At 47.1% G+C, this 15,858-nt stretch overlaps 1 protein-coding gene across 1 annotated transcript in view; it reads left to right on the top strand.

Moving 5' to 3' along the window:
- Window positions 1-13,293: 13,293 nt before the first annotated feature.
- The window catches only part of cacng2a (calcium channel, voltage-dependent, gamma subunit 2a), a 130,001-nt gene continuing 127,436 nt past the window's right edge, over window positions 13,294-15,858 (top strand). The window contains exon 1 of the mRNA XM_072588906.1: window positions 13,294-14,278. Coding sequence (XP_072445007.1) covers window positions 14,068-14,278 — 211 coding nt within the window. The 5' untranslated portion in view covers window positions 13,294-14,067. The remainder of the gene's footprint in view (window positions 14,279-15,858) is intronic.

The following is a 15,858-nucleotide window of genomic DNA, read 5'->3' as shown; positions in this document are numbered from 1 at the left end:
AACCAGCTCTACCACCTTCAGGCCAAAGTCCCCCTGTTCCTCTCAGCCGCCCAGTGCCTTGCCATTCATTGGGCACCTCCTTATCTTCGCTTGATGGTCCTGCTCCGCTGACGTCACACCAAGAACCTGCACAGAAACTCTGCACCACCTTGATTACTGCTCGGGGAATTGCCGAAGTGATGATAGTAAAGAAATAAAACTGGCCTTTGGTTTCAGGTTGAGCAAGAAGTTCATTTCTACCACACGTTTCACATCCTCACAATCCATAAATTACTTTTGCAGAGCAGCATCTGTTGTACTGAAGGAAAAAAATGTAACAAATCTGCACACAGCAAGATCCCACACACCAGGAAGTGGACAATCAGCACACCACCCACTTGACAATGTTTACAGAGTCAAACACTGGGGTTAACAGCCCCTTCAGAGGGCACCATCCATGTTTTTTCATGTCAAGCTGAAGGGGCAGATGAGGTAGGGATATATCACAGCAACTACCCTCTGACAGCACAGTGCTCCCTCAGCACTGACCCTCCGACAGTGCGGCGCTCCCTCAGCACTGACCCTCCGATAGTGAGGCACTCCCTCAGCACTGACCCTCTGACAGCACGGTGCTCCCTCAGCACTGACCCTCTGACAGCACGGTGCTCCCTCAGCACTGACCCTCCAATAGTGCGGCACTCCCTCAGCACTGACCCTCCGACAGCGCGGTGCTCCCTCAGCACTGACCCTCTGACAGCACAGTGCTCCCTCAGCACTGACCCTCCAATAGTGCGGCGCTCCCTCAGCACTGACCCTACGACAGTGCGGCGCTCCCTCAGCACTGACCCTCCGATAGTGCGGCGCTCCCTCAGCACTGACCCTCCGATAGTGCGGCACTCCCTCAGCACTGACCCTCCGATAATGCGGTGCTCCCTCAGCACTGACCCTCCGATAGTGCGGCGCTCCCTCGGCACTGACCCTCCAATTGTGCGGCGCTCCCTCAGCACTGACCCTCCGATAGTGCGGCGCTCCCTCAGCACTGACCCTCCGACAGCACGGTGCTCCCTCAGCACTGACCCTCTGACAGCACGGTGCTCCCTCAGCACTGACCCTCCGATAGTGCGGCGCTCCCTCAGCACTGACCCTCCGATAGTGAGGCACTCCCTCAGCACTGACCCTCTGACAGCACGGTGCTCCCTCAGCACTGACCCTCCAATAGTGCGGCGCTCCCTCACCACTGACCCTCCGACAGCGCGGTGCTCCCTCAGCACTGACCCTCTGACAGCACGGTGCTCCCTCAGCACTGACCCTCTGACAGCACGGTGCTCCCTCAGCACTGACCCTCCAATAGTGTGGTGCTCCCTCAGCACTGACCCTCTGACAGTGCGGTGCTCCCTCAGCACTGACCCTCCAATAGTGCGGCGCTCCCTCAGCACTGACCCTCCGACAGTGCGCCGCTCCCTCAGCACTGACCCTCCGATAGTGCCGCGCTCCCTCAGCACTGACCCTCCGATAGTGCCGCGCTCCCTCAGCACTGACCCTCCGATAGTGCGGCACTCCCTCAGCACTGACCCTCCGATAATGCGGCGCTCCCTCAGCACTGACCCTCCGATAGTGCAGTGCTCCCTCATCACTGACCCTCCGATCGTGCGGCACTCCCTCCGCACTGACCCTCCAACAGTGCGGCACTCCCTCAGCACTGACCCTCCGATAGTGCGGCGCTCCCTCAGCACTGACCCTCCGATAGTGCGGCGCTTCCTCAGCACTGACCCTCCGACAGTGTGGCGCTCCCTCAGCACTGACCCTCCGATAGTGCGGCACTCCCTCAGTACTGACCCTCCGATAGTGCAGCGCTCCCTCAGCACTGACCCTCCGATCGTGCGGCACTCCCTCCGCACTGACCCTCCAACAGTGCGGCACTCCCTCAGCACTGACCCCCCGATAGTCGGCACTCCCTCAGCACTGACCCTCCGATAGTGCGGCGCTCCCTCAGCACTGACCCTCCGATAGTGTGGCGCTCCCTCAGCACTGACCCTCCGATAGTGCGGCACTCCCTCAGCACTGACCCTCCGACAGTGTGGCGCTCCCTCAGCACTGACCCTCCGACAGTGTGGCGCTCCCTCAGCACTGACCCTCTGACAGTGCGGCACTCCCTCAGCACTGACCCTCTGACACTACGGCACTCCCTCAGCACTGACCCTCCGATAGTGCGGCACTCCCTCAGCACTGATTCTCCAATAGTACGGCACTCCCTCAACACTGACCCTTTGACAGTGCGGCACTCCCTGAGCACTGACCCTCCGACAGTGCGGCACTCCCTCCGCACTGACCCTCCAACAGTGCGGCACTCCCTCAGTACTGACCGTCCAACAGTGCAGCACTCCCTCAGCACTGACCTTCTGACAGTGCAGCACTCCCTCAGCACTGAACCTCCGACAGTGCAGCACTCCCTCAGCACTGACCCTCCGACAGTGCAGCACTCCCTCAGCACTGACCCTCCGACAGTGCAGCACTCCCTCAGCACTGACCCTCTGACAGTGCAGCACTCCCTCAGCACTGACCTTCTGACAGTGCACCACTCCCTCAGCACTGACCCTCTGACAGTGCAGCACTCCCTCAGCACTGACCCTCCGACAGTGCAGCACTCCCTCAGTACTGAACCTCCGACAGTGCCGCACTCCCTCAGTACTGACCCTCTGACAGTGCAGCACTCCCTCAGTACTGACCCTCTGACAGTGCAGCACTCCTTCAGTACTGACCCTCCGACAGTGCGGCACTCCCTCAGTATAGCTGTTTCTGATATAATGTGATAGTTCTGATCTCGTGCAATCTCGTGTTATAAGAAAATTGTGCAATAGCTGCGCCATTTTAATCAACAGGGTTGGAATCTCCTTATAACCAGTGCAGATAAGGAAGGTTCACTTTGAAGAAACCCATGTTACAGCAGAACTGACTGTACTGACCTTCTGATGTTCCTTTGATACTGAGTCTTTGTCTTCACGAAGACTATGTGACTGTTTCTGTCCTGAACCTCCAAGCTGTAGATCCTTCTGGTAATGATCATGCCTGTTTCGTCCAGTGTTTGCTCTCTCACCACCTGCCCATTCTGGTCGTTCTATATCCCATTCCACTCTACTGAAACCCAAGCCACCTGCATACTTTTCCATTCACCTTATCATCTTGCCATCTTCGGGATGTGTCTAAGTGGAGCGCCAGGGCTCTCTGCTCAAGGGAACTGCAATTTATGGTCCACGCGCCTTTCTATTATTCACTTCCAAAAGGGAATAGCTTTTTCCCTTCTGCATAAAACTCCACCGGGCACATTCCTGCCCCGTTCACTGTTCTGACCAGGTCATCCTGAAACTTAAACTACCTTCATCACGATCTCCATCATGCCAGGTTACCTATCTCCTGCAATGTTTATAATGCTGTTCCCTACACTCAAGTCTAGGTTAGTTATTATACTTAAGGAGTCTGTATAATCCCAGCGTAGTATTTACCATGTGTAATATTTACACTATTTTCAATGTGTTGCATTTACTCTCATTAATTACTCACTAAGTTTTCACAGTGACACAACAAAAGCCTGAGAAGCTGTTACGGCTGGATGTGGAAGGTACAATTGATTATCTAAAGGTGTTACTGCTTTCTTTGAGGTTCCTGTGGCCATCCATTTCAACGAACTCTGTTTCTGTCCAGGAAGTTTTGACGATTCAGCATCCTGGCTCTGGGAGGCAAATGGGGCGTGCTCCTCAATGTGAGAATTTCTGGAGCTGCCTGGAGTGAGGTTAATTCTCTCAGGGAAAGGATTTTAACTTGCTGTTTAATTCCACCCTCCCCTGCTGGTGTTAATTTTCTTCCTGGCATTTGTGTGATTCAAATATCCGCGCCTCTTAATCGTCGAGAATTTGAAACGGGAGGAAGGGATTTTAACTGCTAAATCTATCCCTTCCCTTTGCCCATCACCAATTTCAGGTCCAATCCTGACCCTATCATTGTTGAACACGTTGATCTGCATGTTCCTGATGAAGGGCTTTTGCCCGAAATGTCGATTCTCCTTCTCCTGGGATGCTGCCTGACCTGCTGTGCTTTTCCAGCACCACTCTGATCTAGACTCTGATCTCCAGCATCTGCAGTCCTCACTTTCACCTGTGTTCCCCTCACAGCCCATCACAATGACTTGTACCTTCCAATCCCTTTTGTCACTGTCTAGAGACATTAACAATAGGACCAACTCACTGCAGCTCCTTGATGCACATTTCCCTTAAAACATGGAGATGTTTGGAGCACGAGGTCACAGGACCCAGTTGCAAAAGCCCTGCCTCGTATTATCACAGGCTTTAGAAGATTGAAGGGTGATTTAACCAAGGATTTAATCTAATAAAGGCATTCGATCAAGTGGAAATGGGCAAACTATTGCCTCTGGTCAAGGATTCAAGAACTAGAAAGCTGAACCTTAAAACTAGAACTCAGAATGTGATCGGGAAACACTTTAAAAGCATTGAGGATGGCAACAATCCGTCTCTGTGTTGACCAAGGGATAGGGCAGCACAGTGGCTCAGTGGTTAGCACTGTTGCCTCACAACGCCAGGGACCCAGGTTTGATTCCACCCTCAGGTAACTGTCTGTGTGGAGTTTGCACATTCTCCCTGTGTCTGTGTGGGTTTCCTTCAGGTGCTCCAGTTTCCTCCCACAGTCCAAAGATATACAGGATAGGGTGGTTTAGCCATGGGAAATTGCCCATTGTGTCCAGGGATGTGCAGGCTAAGTGGGTTAGCCATGAAGAATGATGGTTACAGGGATAGGGAAGGGTATGGTGGGTGGAATGCTGTTTGGAGGGTAAATTTGGACACAATGAGTCAAATGGCCTGCTTCCATTCTGTATGATTCTAAGATGTCTGTAAAACAGTGAATGTGTTTGATGGTGCAGGAACATAGAGGGACTGTTTGTGGGGAAATCCAATCCTGGGATCAAATAAGTGTAAAAGAATCATTAATGAATTCGGGTGAGATCTCTTCTCCCAGGACGGGGATGCTGAGGGTCAACTGTGGTTTACAATCTAGAGCACCATAAATCTTTAACACAAAAACAGGAACTGCTGGAGAAACTCAGCAGGTCTGGGCAGCATCTGAGGAGAGAGAAACGGAGTTAATATTTCCAGTCCAGTGAGCCTTCCGAGAGAACTCTTCCTCTGTTGCCTTTGCTTACTTATGGGGACAGAAAAGTTTCAGCATCTGTGGTTCTTTGTTTTATTTCACTCAGTAGATCTTCATGGGTTGAGGATATCAAGGGTTATGGGACAAAGGTGGGAAAAGACACGATTTGATTGAATGGTGAAGCTGGTATGAGACATTGCTCAGCCTCCTCTGACTCCTGCTCCTACTTCCCTGTCAATTCTCACTGCCCAAAGTTACATGCTGGACGGCTGGATTCTGATGAATGTGAGACCAGACGCAAGCAAAAGGTGGGAGGGAGGGGAGGGGTGTAGCTAATGACAAAGAATTGAAATGAGAAATCTTAGAGCTGCATAGCATGGACACAGACCCCTTGGTCTAATTTGTCTGTGCTGACCAGATATCCAAAATAGTTACAGTGAAATCTCTGAAATAAATTGAAGTAAGGAACGATAAAAACATACCAACTCCTTATGATGAAAATGAAAAAAAATGGCAAAGAGAAAAAATCTGTTCCATCAAGTAGATTTTTAAAATATATTTGTATGCATTTTAAAAATATCACCTGTGAACATATCAGGATCTATCTTTTTTTAAATAACTTGCGGGATATGAGCGTCCCTAGTTGCCCCTTGAGAAGGTGGGGGTGAGCTGCCTTCTTGACCCACTGCAGTCCATGTGCTGTAGGTAGACCCACAATACCCTGAGGGAGGGAATTCCAGGATTTTGACCCAGTGGGCGATATATTTCCAAGTCAGGATGGTGAGTGGCTCGGAGGGGAACTTGCAGGGGGTGGTGTTCCCATGTATCTGCTGCCCTTGTCCTTCCAGATGATCATAAGATGGTTGGTGTGAGTTGACTTTCTCCAAACTGTGAATGGAGGCTGGTTGGCCTGATGGGATTGTTGTGAAGTATGGGCAAGTAGATGAGAGACTGTTAGTTCAAATCCCACCACAGAAAATTGAGAAATCTTACCCCACTGTAATCTCCCCCACTCCCACACACTTTAATATTCCACCCAGCATAATCCCAATCTTTTGTTTACTCCCCTTACCCTGCAACATGTGTCTCCACTGAAGTCCCACTCTCCCTTCTACAGAAACATGGAAACACAAGTATTGGTCTTGTATTGACTTATTATAAACTCTTCCAAAGTAGCAGACAGGACATTAAGCAGGTTTCTGAACAAGTCTGGCCAACATTGAAAATATTAACCTAAAACATGTTTTTGAGATCCCTTTGGGTTAATGAGCTCAGAGAGCAGCAATCCTGCTTTTCACTCATCATTGAGAGAGGGCCACACAAAGAGTCTTAGAGTCATAGAGAAGGACGGAAACAGACCCTTCGGTCCAACCTGTCCATGCTGACTAGCTATCCCAACCCAATCTAGTCCCACCTGCCAGCACCCGGCCCATATCCTTTTAAACCCTTCCCATTCATATAGCTGTCCAGATGCCTTTTAATTATTGTAATTGTACCAGCCTCCACCACATCCTCTGGCAGCTCATTCCAAACACGTATCACCCTCTGCATGAAAAAGCTGCCCCTTAGGTCTCTTTTATATCTTTCCCCTCTCACCCTAAACCTATGCCCTTTAGTTTTGGACTCCCCCGCCCTGGGGAAAAGACTTTGTTTACCCTATCCATGCCCCTCATGATTTTATAAACCTCTATAAGGTCACCCCTCAGCCTCTGATGCTCCAGGGAAACAGCCCCAGCCTATTCAGCCTCTCTCTATAGCTCAGATCCTCCAACCCTGGCAACATCCTTGTAAATCTTTTCTGAACCCTTTCAAGTTTCACAACATCTTTCTGATAGGAAGGAGACCAGAACTGCATGCAACATTCCAAAAGTGGCCTAATGTGTACAGGCACAGCATGACCTCCCATCTCCTGTACTTAATACTCTGACCAATAAAGAGGTTAGAGCAATTAAGAAAGGCTGAATGGACTGAGGTGTAAAATAATAAAGGTGTTTGATGGGACAGTCATGCAGGAAATGCTGGTATAGAATGCAATCTATAGACCTTGTCTTAGACAATAGACAATAGACAATAGACAAGAGACAATAGATGCAGGAGTAGGCCATTCAGCCCTTCGAGCCTGCACCACCATTCAATATGATCATGGCTGATCTTTCCCAATCAGTATCCTGTTCCAGCCTTATCTCCATAACCCTTGACTCCACTATCTTTAAGAGCTCTATCCAATTCTTTCTTAAATGAATCCAGAGACTGGGCCTCCACTGCCCTCTGGGGCAGAGCATTCCACACAGCCACCACTCTCTGGGTGAAGTAGTTTCTCCTCATCTCTGTCCTAAATGGTCTACCCCGTATTTTTAAGTTGTGTCCTCTGGTTCGGCACTCCCCCATCAGCGGAAATATGTTTCCTCCTGCCAGAGTGTCCAATCCTTTCATAATCCTATACGTTTCAATCAGGTCCCCTCTCAGTCTTCTAAACTCAAGGGTATACAAGCCCAGTCGCTTCAGTCTTTCCGTGTAAGGCAATCCTGCCATTCCAGGAATTGACCTCGTGAACCTACGCTGCACTCCCTCAATAGCCAGAATGTCTTTCCTCAAATTTGGAGACCAGAACTGCACACAGTACTCCAGGTGTGGTCTCACCAGGGCCCTGTACAGCTGCAGAAGCACCTCTTTGCTTCTATACTCAATTCCTCTTGTTATGAAGGCCAGCATGCTATTAGTCTTCTGAAATGGAATCAAATAAATTCAATTGGGAATTTGGGAGAAATCCAGAGAGTGGGGAGAATGTGAAATCTGTGACCATTGTAAGTGATTGATGCATATAGCACAGATGCATTTAAAGATAACCTGAATAAACTCACCCAGGAGATATAAATGGAAGGGTATGCTGAGAGGATGATATCAGCAAGCTAGGAGCAGGCTTTCATAGAACAGAGACACCACTGTGGATGAGCTGGGATAGAATGGTCTGTTGCTGTGGTGCTGAAAATTCCACATAATCCGCGGCCACAGCAGAAAAAATGACCCATATCTGGCCGACGCCACTGACAATCTAAATTTGCTGCTAAGCAGAATGACTCCTCCTTTAGGAACTGCAGAGATCGAGAACTCAGCAAAGTTAGGAGTTGCTAAACACAATAGTGTCCTTGGAGAGAGTCTAACCGTGCTCCATGCTGTTATTTTCCGAATTCTCTTCATAAGTACCTCACCCTGTCTGGTCATAGCAGGGAAACATGTCACCTCAATAGTTCTTGGAAATAGGATGTTGGTAATTTAAACGGGAGATTCAGATGACTTCACAAACCATGACAGTACATCTGAAGGAGGTCTGTAAAGTCACTTGAAGCTCAGGATAGAATTGCAAACCTAATTGCTTCCTTCCGCACAGACTCATCTCCCTCTCGGATATATAACAACTTCTGAAAACAATACTAATCATAACAAGCAGCTCCTTGGGGAGATTACTATTTGATCTCAGTAGCATTAGGCTATTTCAATATCAAAATTACTGACTCCAGTTGAGGAGAACTCGATTGTAATCCAGGAATTTTACTTCTTTGCTGTGGGTTGACTGTAGAACATTTTGGTGGGATGACTGCGGTTGGCATAGAGAGTTTTTGAAGCACACAGATGGACCACATTTCAGCCCATGTTTGATATCCATTGGACCGAATTGAGCATAGTTAGTCTTGAATTGGTAATGACGTTCAGGTCCAGATGAACAACAGTCAGCTTGAGATACTGAAGGAGATGACACATTGATGCAGAATGACTAATCAGAATTTGGGATCAGGGTAAAGTGGGCTTTATTAGACATAGAACATAGAACATAGAACGTTACAGCACAGTACAGGCCCTTCGGCCCTCAGTGTTGCACCAACTTGTGAAATTAATCTGTGCCTTTATCTTCCATTGTATCTCACCCAAGAATGCTTATGAGTCAAAGGGAATGAGACTGATCCTATATATAACCTGCACCTGAGCTGGAACAGTATTTAATCTGTGTCTGCCCTGAGGGTGTTTGATGTGGCCATTATGGAGGGAGCTTTATTTTGCATTAAACCCTGTTCTGTACCTATATACGCAAAGACTTTGATGGGACAGGTTCATGGGAGCCTTATTCTATAGGTGGCCTGGACTGTATATGCCCTGGAAATGATTGATAAGGCAGTGTAGAGGGAACTTTATCTAACCCTGTGCTGTCCCTGTCCTGGGAGTGTTTGGTGGGGACAGTGTAGAGTGAACTTGGTTTTGTATCTAATCCTTTGCTGTCCTTGTCCTGGGAGTGTTTTGATGGGGACAGTGTAGAGAGAGCTTTAACTCTGTATCTAACCCCGTGCTGTCTCTGTCCAGGGAGTGTTTGATGGGGTCACTGTAGAGGAAGCTTTACTCTGTAGCAAACCTCATGCTGTCCCTATTTTGGGAATGTCTAGTGCAAAGACTGATGTTAATGTTTGAAAGTTGCACTGTTCCTACCTGATGGAAGAGGGGAACAAATAATCTGAAGAATTTCTGGACAACCAAAGATAAATAACGAGATATCGTGTATCCTGTATGTGTAAATTAAAATGTTTGTCAATGAATCTGGACTGTCTACAGAGCTGACAATAATGGAGTTGCTTTCCAGTTAACCTGAGATTTGTAATACTATTGGTAGTTACTCAGTCAGTGAATACCTGACTAAATTCACATTTGAAACTTTTATGACAAAATAAATTGTGCTACCTCTTCACCTCAGTCTCCTCCTTCTTTTCACTCTTTAAAACCAACTTTTTTTGACCTGGTATTTATGCAGCACGTAGCAAACTTTCATCAGATACTTTCTGCAAAGCAACTTAGGACATTTAATTCAGGAGCATCGGAGGATGAGGGGTGACCTTATCGAGGTTTATAAAATCATGAGGGGCATAGATAGGGTAAATAGACAAGGTCTTTTCCCTGGGCTGTGGGAGTCCGAAACTAGACGGCATAGATTTAGGGTGAGAGGGGAAAGATTTAATTGGGACCTAAGGGGCAATTTGCTTCACACAGAAGGCGGTGCGTGTATGGACTGAGCTGCCAGAGGGTGGAGGCTGGTACAATTACAATTTAAAAGGCATCTGGATGGGTACATGAATAGGAAAGGGTTTGGAGGGATATGGGCCGGGTGCTGGCAAATGAAACTAGACTCATTTAGGATATCTGGTCATCATGGACAAGTTAGACTGGAAGGGTCTGTTTTTGTGCTGTACATCTCTAAGGTGTGCTGTACATCTCTAAGACACTATAATTATATCAAAAGTGCTATAGAAATTCAGCTTGTTATTGTTGTTATCCCAATACATTTTTCAGGATACATCCTCTTCCATGACTAAAAACAATTTGCACTGCAACTTTCCATAGTTTTCTGTTGAATTCACGACAAGTGACGTAGAAAACAGCGATGAAATTAAATTCTTCCCTAGGTGCAATATTTTCATGAAAATCTACTTTGTTTGAACCAAGGCAAAGTTCTTTCTTCCTTGAAACAAGCAGAGCAAAACATCATTGAGATAAGTCGGTAAAAACTGGGCTCTGCTTCAGTATTTCCTGATGACCCTCTGTAAGTGGTAAGCACAAAGATAGTTTATGTCATTATATGCCATATCTGGGTTTGGAATTGGAGGTCAAGATTAGAGTGATGCTGGAAAAGCACAGCAGGTCAGGCAGCATCTGAGAAGCAGGAGAATCAATGTTTCGGGGCAAAAGCCCTTAATCAGAAATGGCTTTTGCCTGAAACATCGATTCTCCTGCTCCTGAGATGCTGCCTGACCTGCTGTGCTTTTCCAGCACCACTCTAATCTAGACTCTGATCGCCAGCATCTGCAGTCCTCAGTTTGTCCTTGGAATTGGAGGGAGCTGGATTATTTTGAATGTGGCCCCCATGCAATTAGCTGGGTTATAGGTTCTGTTGAGTTGTATATAATTTCATAGAATCCTTACAGCATGGAAGCAGACCATTCACTCTTCAGGTCCACACCTACCCTCTGCAGAGCATTACCCCCCTCCCCCCACTATCCTGCCTCTGCATTTTCTATGGCTAACCCATCCAGTCTGCACATCCCTGGACACTATGAACAATTTAGCATGGCCAATCCACCTGACCTGCACATCTTTGGACTGTGGGAGGAAACCAGAGCACTTGGGGGAAACCCACACAGACACAAGGGGAATGTGCAAACTCCACACAGACAGTCACCTGAGGTGGGAATTGAATCTGGATCCCTGGTGCCGTGAGGCAGCAGTGCTAACCACTGAGCCACCATACCTCCTCCTTATTTACAAAAGTGATGACAAGATAAAAATGGCCCCAAAATGGCCACTTAAAGGTGAAATCGACCACCCAGGACCATTGAGAGAGGGGAGTGAGGGGGAGAGAGAGAAAGGTTATTCATGGGAAGTGGGCACTGTTTCCTAATTCCCACCTCTAGTTGCTAGGTCACTTCATTCACTATGCTGATGTGGGACTGGAGTCACATTTGGTGCCTGACAGGATAAAATTGGACATTTACCTTCCCAAGAGGACATCAGTTAGGTGCTTATGACAATCTAGAAGAAAGTGAGGACTGCTGATGAAGATTCCTGATGAAGAGCTTATGTTCAAAACGTTGACTCTCCCACTCCGTGGATACTGCCTGACCGGCTGTGCTTTCCCAGCACCACACTTTTGACCCCTGCTTATGACAATCTGACAGCTTCATGGGGTTACTGATCCCAACATTCTGGATCCAAACATTTTTTAAAAAAATCAAACTGTCAAACACCCTATTCTCAGTCTTCATTAGCTGCTTGAGTAGTGAATAAAGAAACCAGATCTGTCTTCAGCATTATGGAGGGTTCAGAATTGAATTTGAATGGTATTTGTATTATAATAGCAGTAATTGAGCTGTGGGAAATACAACCAGAAAGTGTTGGAGAAATTGAATGGGTCAGGCAGCACCTGTGGAGAAAGAAGCAGAGTTAACATATTGAATCTGGTATGAATTCTTCAGAAGAGAGTTGTTGGAAAGTTAGTTCACAATGGTTTGAACAGAAGCATGTTGAACAGAATTTGCACCAAAGGCATTCCTGATTTGCAGGAGCATCTTCCCAACTGTATACCTCCTGTCTATCAACATTTCCTTCTCTCTTTGTTTAAGAGCAAAGGAGCAGAAGAAGGCCATTCAGCCTCTCAAGCCTGCTCTTGTCATTTAACTCCACATTCCCTGAATGCTTTTTCCTTTGATCCCTCTTTGAGATAATAAATTCCACATTAGTCATTTCTGGTCAGTTTCTCCTGAATTCCCTATCAGATTTAGTAATTACAGGGTCATCCAGTATGGAAACAAATCTGAGCTGACCAGATATCCTACATTAATCAAGTCCTATTTGCCAGCATGTGGGCCATATCCTTCTAAACCCTTCCAATTCATATACCCATCCTGAAGCCTTTTAAATGTTGTAATTGTACCAGCCTCCACCACTTCCTCTGGCAGCTTGTTCCATACATGCACCATCCTCTGTGTGAAAAAGTTCCCCCTTTTAAATCTTCCCCCTTTCACCATAAACTTATGCCCTCTAGTTTTGGCTTCTCCTACCCTGGGGAAAAGACTATTTACCCTATCCATGCCCCTCATGATTTTATAAACCTCTATAAAATCACCCCTCAGCCTCCAACGCTCCAGGGAAAACAGCCCCAGCCTGTTCAGCCTCTCCCTGTAAGCTCAAACCCTCCAACCCTGGCAACATCCTTGTAAACCTTACCTATTATTCTATGCTGGGTGCCCCCACTCCCTCTGCCTACCTCACTCCCTTCTGGCTTTTGGTGGATTCTAGGTTTGAGTGGGTAGATGAGTGCTTGTAACTGGGCACATGATGTTGTAACTTATTTGGAACAATCCCTTCCACATGCTGATTTATACTTCGCTTTGCCCGGAACCATGCGATTTTTTTTTCCTCCTTTTTGTGTGTGTGTGTCTGTGTGTGTGTGTGTGTGTGTGTGTGAGAGAGAGAGAGCGGTCTAATTGCGATGTGAGAGAGCTGCATTGGGAGCTGTGGGCACGTACTGTTGGAGTGACGAGGAACGTTGGGGAGGAAGCGTAACGCCTCTTTTGTGCTCTGGAGCCTGGGAGCTGTTATTTTCAGGTACCGATAGGAATCGAGGAAGGGAGAGGGAGAGAGAGAGAGAGAGAGAAAGGACGGGGAAAAGAAGAAGGTGAGGGGGAAGAGAGAAAACCAGGAGGGAGAGAGACAAAGAATGAGCCCCAGTAATTCGCCCTGACAATAACATGGTCTAAAAAGGAGCTGTCCATTTCAGCACCAGCGCTGGGCACTTCAAATGCCTTCACTAACCATGAACTGCAAGGCGCCCAGCCGCGCTCCTCTCCAAGACTAACCTCAGCCAGAAAGAAATATCTATCTCCAAACACCATACCAACCCCGTGCTTGTCAGAGGACTGCGAGGATTTCATGGCGTTGGGAGCAAGTCTGGGCACCAGTGCTGAAGACGGCTGCGTTATATCTGGCTTGATTTGCCGAGACTGTGAACAGGAGCAGTTCCACGGACCCGGCTCCTCACTGCCATCGATCTTTTGAAGCTCTCTCAAAAATAGCCATCACTTATGGAAACTGGGGATCAGAATTTTAGAAAAAAGGATTAACTTATCTATTTTTGGGGCTTTTCTTTGTTTTTTTTACTAAAACAAATTATAAATATATAGATATATATAAACAGAGATATTGGATTGTAACTGGAATTGATCCCGCCTTGCCCCCTTCTGTTTGGTCTGCATTCCCCCTTTTTGTTTCATTTTCGAAAGGGGGAAATCTTTTCTCAACTACCTGACAGAGAAAAGGAGAGACAGAGCGAGCGAGAGAGAGAGAGAGAGAGAGAAAGTGTGTGTTGTGTGCTGGCTGCGAATATAATGAAGAATTATGGGGCTGTTTGATCGCGGTGTGCAGATGCTGCTGACCACGGTGGGGGCTTTTGCAGCCTTCAGTCTAATGACCATTGCTGTAGGGACGGACTATTGGCTTTACTCTAGAGGGGTTTGCAAAAGCAAGACGGTCAGTGAAAATGAAACCAGCAAAAAGAATGAAGAAGTGATGACCCACTCGGGATTGTGGAGAACCTGCTGTCTTGAAGGTATTTCACCCCTCCGCCTTCCTCCTCTCCTACACCATTCCTTCCCCATTCAGTCCACCCCTCCACCTCTGTCTCCCCATGTTTATTCTGTGTGACTGATAGCTGAACATGGGATGAATAGCAAAACGGATGCTCTCAATGGTGCTGTTTGACGCACTCTGCTTCTCTCATTTACAGCATCCAAATTCCTGTTAACACGGGTCTGCAGCGAGATAACATGCTGAATACTATATATTTCCATCTGCCCACCCCTCCCCCCCCACCGCCACCCCCGAAAAATCAATAGCACCAATTAATCAGGGGTATTTTAAGTAAACTGAACCGAGCGTGGCAATAAGAGATCATTGAGCGAGGAATCTGCCCTGATGGTTTTTATGAAGCACTAATGTTATTTTGGGGGGGTTTATTTTGAAAATAAATATTGTTTTGTGTTTTGCAGCATTTATTGTTTTATAAAGCACTGTTTTTTTTTCTCTTATTTTGCAATGAGAAAGGAAACAGCCATTTTGGGTGTGTCAGAAATAAAGCTTACCAAAGACAAAATGGGAACATGTTTCTTGATATATATATAGGTTAGGTCTGCAAACCAAGAAAACCGAATGGTTCCAATCTCTGTCACTGCAAGAGACAGCCCTAATGGAAGAGGGGGACTGGGGCTAAGGGCTTCGAGGGGGATACATTGCCATGACAGCAAGTAATCTTGAAGCCTGTAAGATTGGTATAGGGGACAGCAATTTGGAATGAAAGAAATATTGAGAGACCATCACTGAAAGAGACATTGCAAGTATTAACAAATCCGGTGATTGGTCTCAAATGGGGGTGGGGGGTGGGCGGGGGGTATGCAATTTTGCGAACAACCATTGTTTGAGGAAGGGACTTCACTCCCCAGTACACTTCAGTTAAAAAAAAATACAGATAGGAAGATGAAACAAGATAATGCAGTGTGTAGGTTGCCTTGTATTTATAGGTCCCCCCCCCCCCGGGTTCACAGAAGTTGTTGTCTCATTTCGGGTCCAAGTCGGATAAAAGACCCGAGATCTGTTTCGGTGAATTGTGGTTTGACGAGGCGCCGGTACAACTCCCAGGAGGCGCAATGTCATCAATTAGCCGTCGGATTGCAGGGAACCGGGGAGGTTAGTAACGCCTCGGCGCTGGGCTAGGAGGCTGGACTGCAATAAACAGAGAGAATTGGGGAAGGGGTGAGGGTGGGGGAGGGACATGACTACTCTCTGGCAGAGCTCCCCTTCGTTACGAGAACAGAACTGAATGAAATGTGTCCTCAGAGTGTTTTGATCGCAGCGCCCCTACAACAGAAATTCTCTCCGATCCCCTTCCCACAACAATCCGATTCTTCTTCTTTCTAAAATCTTAAAAACCCAGGGCGAGAAAAGCCATGACGTCACCGCCCTTCTCATTTAAAAGCCCAAATACGATTCATACAGATTGTAAACTCAAATAAAACTAGGATTTTAAAAAATAAATTCTATTTGGGTCTATTTCAAATGTGTCAAAACTTCCTGCACAGTTCCGATGTGGTTACTGACTGATTGTCTATCCAGTGATTTTAATCGGAAATTGAA

Source organism: Chiloscyllium punctatum, chromosome 18, assembly GCF_047496795.1.
Source record: "Chiloscyllium punctatum isolate Juve2018m chromosome 18, sChiPun1.3, whole genome shotgun sequence".
In the NCBI taxonomy this organism is placed as follows: domain Eukaryota; kingdom Metazoa; phylum Chordata; class Chondrichthyes; order Orectolobiformes; family Hemiscylliidae; genus Chiloscyllium; species Chiloscyllium punctatum.
The sequence above is the reverse complement of the archived record's forward strand: the minus strand, read 5'-3'. Positions and strand labels throughout refer to the sequence as shown.